The following is an 8,709-nucleotide window of genomic DNA, read 5'->3' as shown; positions in this document are numbered from 1 at the left end:
CCCCCCCCCCGCTTTCTATTCACAGCACCAGAGGGCTCTGTAACACGCATCAGATCGTGGGCTCCCCTGCTCAGGAACACTGGCATCTCAAGGAACTGAAAACCATATCGAAACTCCTCCCCAGGTCCCACAGGCCCTCAGCCCCTCTCCCCTCTCACCACCCTCTCCCTGTCCCTGCTCCCCGAGCCCATGGCTTCCTCTTCCTCCAGTGTGGTAAGCAACCTCTCACATCCAGCCCTTTGCACTTGCTGTGCCCTCGGTCCACCCTGCTGTTCCTACGCCCAACTCCTCATCACCTCAACCAGCCCCTCCTCAGGGAGGCCCTCCCAACCACCCACCCAAAGGAGAAGGACCTGGCCTGAGGTGTCCACGACTGCAGCTCCCCTGCCCCGCACAAAGCCCGGTTCACAGTACCGGCTCAGAAAACACGCACTAAAGTCCAAAACCACCAAAAGAGGATTCAAAAAACACCTCCCCACACTCACCCCGCTTCCCCCAGGTTGAAAGGACATCAAAAGCCTCAGCTGGACTCTGCCCCAGCCCCCGGCCTTTCTCCCTCCCCCGCCAAGGACACAGGTGGCCGGGACTGCTGACAGCTCTGCCCCACTTATCTGGGTTCCCAGGCCGCACATCACAGCTGCCAGAGCCCAAGGGAACTTGGAGGTCAGTGATGTCATCCTCTTGCAAGACAGGACAGGGAGGACCAGGATGCTCCCAGGGACAGGGTCCAGCTCCAACCCCAGCCCAGACCTGTGGCCGCAGCCACCTCGGCTCCCACTTCCCCAGGCCACACTATTCCATGTGCCCTGACACACACCCTTCTTTCCCATCCCCAGCACCACCACCCTCATCATCATCCCCACCACCACCCCCCGATCCCCACCACTCCCATCTTCCCACCCCCTCCACCACCCCCACCATCCCCTTGGCTCTCTGTAAGGGTGGGGAACACTCGAAAGCACTTTGCTCCCTGAATCCCGCAGAGAGCTCCATGCCGTGGACACTAGCAGCATCTCATCTGACATTTGAGGAAACGGAGACTCAGGAAGATGAGATCACTGCCCAAGTATGGCCAGTTTTCTGAATCCTCACCCTCCCTATATATATACTGCCACATATACTATCAATAGAATGATAATTATAGTCATAAATTATATTTTTAAATTATTTTCATTATTCCCTCACTTAAGCAGGCAGAAAGCACAAGTACTGTCAGAGATACGGAAACCGAGATTTACAATACATCTAAGGCCATAAGCCGCGCCAGAACCCTGAGGGGCTCTCAACTGCCCAGCTTCCCGCTACAACCAATGCTTCCATCACCCAGGACCCTGGACGACCTCCATGAACTAAGTCTGAATGTATTCCAAAAGAGGCTGGTGATTAACAGCTGGGCTTCCCTGGTGGCTCAGTGGTAGAAGAATTCACCTGCCAGTGCAGGAGACACGGGTTTGATCTGTGGGTCGGGAAGATCCCCTGTATATGGCAACCTGCTCCTGTATTCTTGCCTGGGAAAATCCCATGGACAGAGGAGCCTGGTGGGCTACAGTCCATGGGGTCACAAAGAGTCAGACACGACTGAGCATGCACGCATGCACATACAATTAACAGCTACAAGGCCAGCCTGATGCAGCCACCTCACGGCTCACAACTGCAGCCAACAGCACTTACTCACTTCCCATTTATCAACCCACTTATCTCTCACAGCTATAACCCATGAGGCCAAGGCTATGATTATCCCCATTTTACAGAGGAGGAAATTGAGGCCTGGAAGGGCCAAGTCACTTCCCCACAGCCATGGAACTAGGATACATCAACCTGGCAAGAATGAGGCCTACCGAGGAACAGACCTCATCCAACAGGGACAGACCCTGGCCAATGGCTGCCGCGTAGAATTTCCAAACTGTCACCATTGCCTAGAAATCTAGATTTGTATCTATCATCGGCCCATCTTTAAACTTTAGTGACCAGTTTCATTTTTTTTAATAGCAGCATGGACCACACAGAACATCTCTCCAACCTGGTCTGAATTCTGGGAGAGGCTGGGCTGCAACCTTGGGACAAAAGTGAGGAGCTCAGGCACTGGTCCAAGTTCTGTCTACACCAGCTGTGTAACTTCAGGCAGGTGCCTCAGCCTCTCTGAGCCTCCATGCCTCCAGCGGGAAAATAAACATTACTACAACTCAGAAGAGTTTGCTGCTGCTGCTGCTGCTGCTAAGTCGCTTCAGTCATGTCCGACTCTGTGAGACCCCATAGACAGCAGCCCCCCAGGCTCCCCCATCCCTGGGATTCTCCAGGCAAGAACACTGGAGTGGGTTGCCATTTCCTTCTCCAATGCACGAAAGTGAAGAGTGAAAGTGAAGTCGCTTAGTCGTGTCCGACTTTTAGTGACCCCATGGACTGCAGCCTACCAGGCTCCCGTGTCCCTGGGATTCTCCAGGCAAGAACACTGGAGTGGGTTGCCATTTCCTTCTCCAATGCATGAAGGTGAAAAGTGAAAGTGAAATCGCTCAGTCATGTCCGATTCTTAGCGACCCCATGGACTGCAGCCTACCAGGCTCCTCTGTCCATGGGATTTTCCAGGCAAGAGTACTGGAGTGGGGTGCCATTGCCTTCTCAGAAGAGGTTATGAGGATCCAATGAACCTATACAATAGGCAGCCTGGTGCCTAGCGCACAGGAAGTTCTGCCCCAAAACCTGTGAATATGGAGACTTCCCTGGAGGTCCAGTGGTTAAGACTCCCAAACTCCCAATGCAGGGGGCCCAGGTTCAGTCTCTGGTTAGTGAACTAGACCCACATGCCACAACCAAAGATCCTGCATGCTGCAACTAAGAGATTCTGCGTTCCACAACAAAGACCTGGCACAGCCAAATTAATTTTTTTTAATTGTGAACATGACTTTATTTGGAGACAAGGTCTTTTTTTTTTTTTGGCTGTATGCGCCATCCTGTATGTGGGATCTAGTTCCCTAACCTGGAACAGAACCTGTGCCCTCTGCATTGGAACACACAGTCTTAACCACTGGGCCACTAGGGAAATCCCAGAAAAAGATGTCTTTGCAGATGTAATTAAGGATCTCAAAATAAGATCATTCTGGATTACATGGGTGGACCTTAAATCCAATGATGAGTGTCCACAGTAGCAAAGACACAGAGGCAGACGCCATGGGAGATAAAGGCAGAGACCAGAGGGATGCGGACACAAGCCAAGGAGTGCCTGGAGTCACCAAAAGACACAAGGCTCCTTAGTGAGAGTATGGCCAACACCTCCACTGCAGACCTCTGGTCTCCAGAACTGAGAGAGAAGACATCTCTATTCTAAACCACCCATCTGTATGGGTCTCTCTGTTGGTCCAGTGGTTAAGACTCCACCTTCCAGTGCAGGGGGTATGGGTTCAATCCCTGGTCAGGGAACTAAGATCCCACATGCCTTGAGGTGTGGCCAAAAAAAGTAAAATAAAAGACATCTGTGATCATGTGTTACAGAAGTCCCAGGAAACACACTTGCCCTGAGAAAGTTCCAGAAGACAACATGGCCGTCACCAGCAGGAAGGTTTCTTCAGAATGGATCCGGACCTGTGTCTTCCTTTGTCAGGTCCCAAGGAACGAGTTCTTTGGTCACAGTTTCAGCAGTAAATAGAGAAACAGCCCCAGCCTTTACAGCGCTCCGTATACAAAGCCCACAGCTTTGTACACACAGAAACAGGCCCTCAGCCCAGGAACAGGAGGGTGAGTTCCGGGCTAGAACAAAGGTCTCCAAGATACCCCCTTGGTGCCAAACCGAGGTGGAGAAAGGCAAGCGGGGTCCTGGTGGGTGGACCTGACGGAAAGATATCCTGCTCCCAGTGAACACAAACACTATTTGTCAGGAAGGAACTATTAACCCAAGTTGCCTTTGCAGCCAGGACCGCTGTGGGGCAAGGGAGCTATAACTTTTTATGTACTGCCTTTTCTTTCTTTTTTTTTTAATTGCAGTTGTGACTCTTTTTCTGTATGCTTTCAATTATTTTTTTTTTTTTAAGTAAACTTTAATCTTTATTTATCCTGTCTTAGGCCAGGCTATGCATGGCATGTGGGATCCTAGTTCCCCAATGAGGGATGGAACCTGTGACCCCTGCAATTGGGAGCTCAGGGTCATAACCAGTGGGCCACCAGGGAAGTCCCCACTTTCAATTTTTTTCACTGTGCCCCTATTTTATTTTCCTTATTTCTGGTGCCAGTGGGGGCTGTCTTGGCAAGAGCCGTCCTACCAAGCACGTCCCGTCCAGTTGTCTTAAGTGGCATGTCTTAAGCTGTCATGCCACATCCAAGGCCGCTCTACCTGTATTTTAGTTTGTGGGAGCTGAGAAAACCAGCTGCCAATTGCAGAGAGGACATTGACTTTCAGAAGAAAATCAAGTTCCTAGAGAATCCAAGAGCCAGGGCCTGGATTTGAACCTGGAGTTCTGCTGGTCCGAAGGTCGGACAAACACTTGGTTCTGGGTCGAACAGTATCCCCAAGAAGTCATGCCTAGCTGGAACCTCAGAAGGCAACACTGGAAAAGTGTCTCTGGAGATGTGAACAAGTTACTGATCTCCAGATGAGGTCCTCCTGGACTGAGGGTGGGTCCTAAATTCAGTGACAGATAAGAAAAGGCAGGGAGGGGACTTCCCTGGCAGTCCAGTGGTTAAGACTTCCACTGCAGGGGGCCTGGCTGTGATTCCTGGTAGGGGAACTAAGATCCTGCATGTACGCAGTGTAGCCCAATAAAAAAAGTGTGGCCAAAAGTCAAATAAAATTAGAGACAAGGACACAGAGGCATACAGAGGGGATGGCCACGTGAAGACAAAGCCCTCGGAAATAAAGACACACATGACAATTACACAGCAAGGTGACCACAGGACACCCTTAGTGGGAGGGGACCCCTATGCTGACCGCAGACAATAGCCCAGGGTACGTGGGGTCAGCTACAATCCCTCCCCATCCTGAATAAGGCTGAACTCTCCCACTGAGCCTCTACAGCTGAACAGATGCCCCTCGTATCCTCTGTCCTCTCCCTGCAGCTGACCTTGGTCACTGGGGACAAAAGATTTCTAATTAAACCAAGTCCAAATTCTGGGGTCTATCTCCAGTTTACTGTGTGTACCCCCCACGGGTCCCCCCAAACTGAGCCTCGACCCTGTACTCCCATTGGCTTACAAATGGAAGAAGGATTGAACACAACTTAGAAATGCAAAAGAAAACAACACCCATGGCAACCGCTGGCATTCTAGAAGGCCAGATGGTATCAGGTGCTGGAGGAGATGTGGGAGGGCACGGCAAGAACCCTTCTGGAAGGCACGTCTGATTACTCTGGCCCCCCTGCCTCCCCCTTCCCATGCGTGCCCTACAACCTGGCTGTCCCAGGCCCTGCACATCCCAAGGAAATACGTGAGAACTTTACGATGGGAAGTTCCAGGACGTTTGATGCTTGGGGAGGTAGGAGTAGAAGGAACCAGACACCCGTCATAAAAGGAATAAATAAAATGAGAGGAATATAAACTCGGAAATCCAGGCATTAGAAGAAGCCATGGGCCAGACAAGAATACGTGGATAGATTTCCAGATGATGAAGGGACAAGAGCAGGGCTAAGAGCAGGAGTCGGGGACCAAGAAAGAGGTCTGCTCTCTTCCCAGGCTCTGGCAGCCCATGTGCTAGGCGTAGGACCTGCCTGGCCATGCCCAACTCAAAGCACTTGCCACCTATTAGCCCATTTGATCTTCATTTCAACCCTTTGGGAAGGCGTGGTTTGTACTATTTTATGGGAGTCTAACCAAACCCAGAGACTTGGGAAACCTGCCCCAGGTCACGCACAGGCAAAAGGCAGAGCCAGGACGGGCTTCCACACCTACCTTGCTCAAAACCGAGCTCCGGACCACTGTTCCAAGCAGACCCCCAGCACCACCTGTGGCACAAGGACATACATGTCCTATTTAAAGACATACCCCCCAGGGGATGGGTGCAGGGGCAGGGAGGGGTGAGACATGAGAAGGAGGAGGAGAAGAAGAAATATAAGGAGACAAACGGACTTCCCTGGTGGTCCAGTGGTTTAAGAATCTGCCCTGCAATGCAGGGAACATGGGTTCACCCCTGATCTGGGGAGATTCCACATGACTTGGGGCAACTAAGCCTATGCACCACAAGTACTGAGCCCGAGCGCTAGAACCCGGGAGCTGCAACTACTGAAGCCCGAGAGCCTAGAGCCTGTGCTTCACGAGAGAAGCCACCACAAGGAGAAGGCCAAGCACTAAAGAAAGCCCACGTGCAGCAACGAAGACCCAACACAGCCAAAAATAAAATATTTTTTTTTAAAGGAGACAATATTTTCAAAGGGAAAATAAACATGTGTACACACAAATCCCCAGCAGCACCATTCACAGTGATCAAAAGGTGGAAATAACCAAAGTGTCCCTCACCGATAGATGGATAAACAGAATGTGTTTCATCCACACACAGTGAAATATGATTCAGCCATAAAAAGGAGTAAAGCGCTGACACAGGCTACAACCTGAAGAACCTTGGAAACATGATGCTGAGGGGAAGAAGCCTGGCACAAAGGGCCACGCAGTGTAGGTTTTCATTTAAAGGGAATGTCCGGAACGGATACATCCTTAGAGACAGAAAGCAGACTAGTGACTGCCAGGGAACAGGGGAGTTGGAAGGAAGAAAGGATGGTGATAGAAACATTCTAGAAGCAGACAGAGGTGGTGGTTATACAACACCGTGAATGTGCTAACTGCCACTGAATGGATCACTTTAAATGATTCATTTTACGTTATGTGAATTTCACCTCTATACGTTATTAAATAAAAAGCCTGTAATGAAATGGAACACTGACTCGATCACTTCGGAAGTCTGGCACTTCCGGGAACCCGCAGGTTTGCCTCTTCTTGTGGACCCTAGAGGAAATCAGGCTCGTGCACTCCGAGGGCAAGGGCCAAGAGTGTTCATAACCTGGAGCTGGAGACGCTCACATGATGGAGAAACCAGGACAGCCTCATGGAATATTTTACAGATATGAAGATGGGGTGTGGTTTATTGTAACAACATGGATGGGTCTCACAAACATAATGGGAAGCAAGAACAAGACAAAATTAAAAAAAAAAATACAGAGTATGTGTCTTATTCCATCAGGGCTGGGCTGCTGTAACAAAACATCACCGAATGGGTGGCTTATTAACAACATTTATTTCATAAGGCGGCAGGCTGGAAGTCTGGGATCAGGGTGCTAGCATGGTCCGATGAGGGTGCTCTTCTGGCGTGCAGACTTCTCACTGTGTCCTCACATGGTGGAAGGGGTGAGGGAGCTCTCTAAGGTCTCTTTTATGAGGGCACTAATCCTATTCAGGAAGGCTCCATCCACTGTCATAACCAAATCACCTCCCAAAAGCCTGACCTCCCAATGCTATCACCGAGGGTATTAGGTTTCCAACATATGCATTTGGGGGGGCCAGGAAACACAAACATTCAGGCCATAATGAATGCTGCCCCATATCCATGTCTCTCTCACAAGTCATCAACCCAAAAGTTGAAGTCCAAAGTCTCATCTAACTATATAAATCAAAAATGAGTGAGGGGGGTGTGGGAGGGAGGTTGAAGAGGGAGGGGATATATGTATACATATAGCTGATTCACTTTATTGTACAGCAGAAACTAACACATATTGTAAAGGAATTATACTCCAATAAAAAAAATTTAAAAAAAAATAAAAATAAAAAAAAACCGGTGAGACTCCAGCTGTGAACCTGTGAAATCACATATGTTATGTGCTTCCAAAATGCAGTGGTGAGATAGGCATAGGACAGGCACTCCCATTCCAAAGGGAGAAATAGGAAAAAAAAAAAGGGAACAGGTGCAAGGTGACCCCCAAACCTAACGGGGCGATCAACATATACTCCAAGGTTCAAGAAAAACCCATCCTTGGGCTGATGTTCTGTCTTCCAGACCCACTGTGGCTGTGGCTGGGTCCCCACAGCTCTGCGAGGGTAGCCGCAGGCCTAAGGCTCTCCAGGTGATACTGGCACCCTGGTGGCTCCACCTACCTGGGTTTGTTGGGGGGGGCAGCCCGGGCCCCATGGCTCCACTGAGCAGAAGTCATCTGAAACGTGGGCAATGACCCCACTTTTGAGGAGGAAGCCCTGGTGATCTCTGAATGGCCTTCTGGTCCTTCCTCCCTCGTTTTAAACAGCATTTTCCCAGTCAAATAGCTCCCTAGTCCTGTCCTGAAAAATCTAAGAATCCCGACCTCCCACCTCATGCCTTCCCGTCTTCCCCTTCAGTCCAATCTGGCTATTTTCCTGCTCAGGTGGCAGATGTCTTGTTGACACACACACTAATCTTATCAAATTGTCATTACCCTTGGTCTTCTCTTCCCAACAGGCAGTCTCCTTTTCTTGGTTTTTGTTTTCCAATACAGATAGGTTGAGACTTTTCCAAATTTTTAAAGATCAGATTCCCCTTTGAGTATCAATTCTATCTTTAAGTCCTGTCCCTCTGCTGGCATTTGATCATAAGCATTCCAGAGCTACTGTGCTTAGAACCAGCTGCAGGCAGGTAGCCGCTTTCATCACCCACCAATTCTACCAAAAACATTGCAACACAATCACAACTCAGCCAGGTCCTCTGCCATTTCACAACAAACATGGCCTTTCCCCCAATTTGCAAGTTCCTCTTTTTCACTTGAGATATCA

General features: G+C 49.8%; 1 protein-coding gene across 3 annotated transcripts in view; it reads right to left on the bottom strand.

The window, feature by feature from the left end:
* SCARB1 (scavenger receptor class B, member 1) overlaps positions 1–797 on the bottom strand; it is a 67,685-nt gene extending 66,888 nt beyond the window's left edge. Inside the window, exon 1 of one of the 3 annotated variants that reach the window (XM_010841270.1) lies at positions 354–797. In XM_010841270.1, coding sequence (XP_010839572.1) covers positions 354–677 — 324 coding nt within the window. In that variant the 5' untranslated portion in view covers positions 678–797. The remainder of the gene's footprint in view (positions 1–353) is intronic. The other 2 variants (XM_010841272.1, XM_010841271.1) reach the window with 2 other exon arrangements.
* Between the last annotated feature and the right edge of the window lie 7,912 nt (positions 798–8,709).

The sequence above is a fragment of the Bison bison genome, unplaced genomic scaffold, assembly GCF_000754665.1.
Source record: "Bison bison bison isolate TAMUID 2011002044 unplaced genomic scaffold, Bison_UMD1.0 scf7180017864160, whole genome shotgun sequence".
NCBI lineage: Eukaryota > Metazoa > Chordata > Mammalia > Artiodactyla > Bovidae > Bison > Bison bison.
The sequence above is the reverse complement of the archived record's forward strand: the minus strand, read 5'-3'. Positions and strand labels throughout refer to the sequence as shown.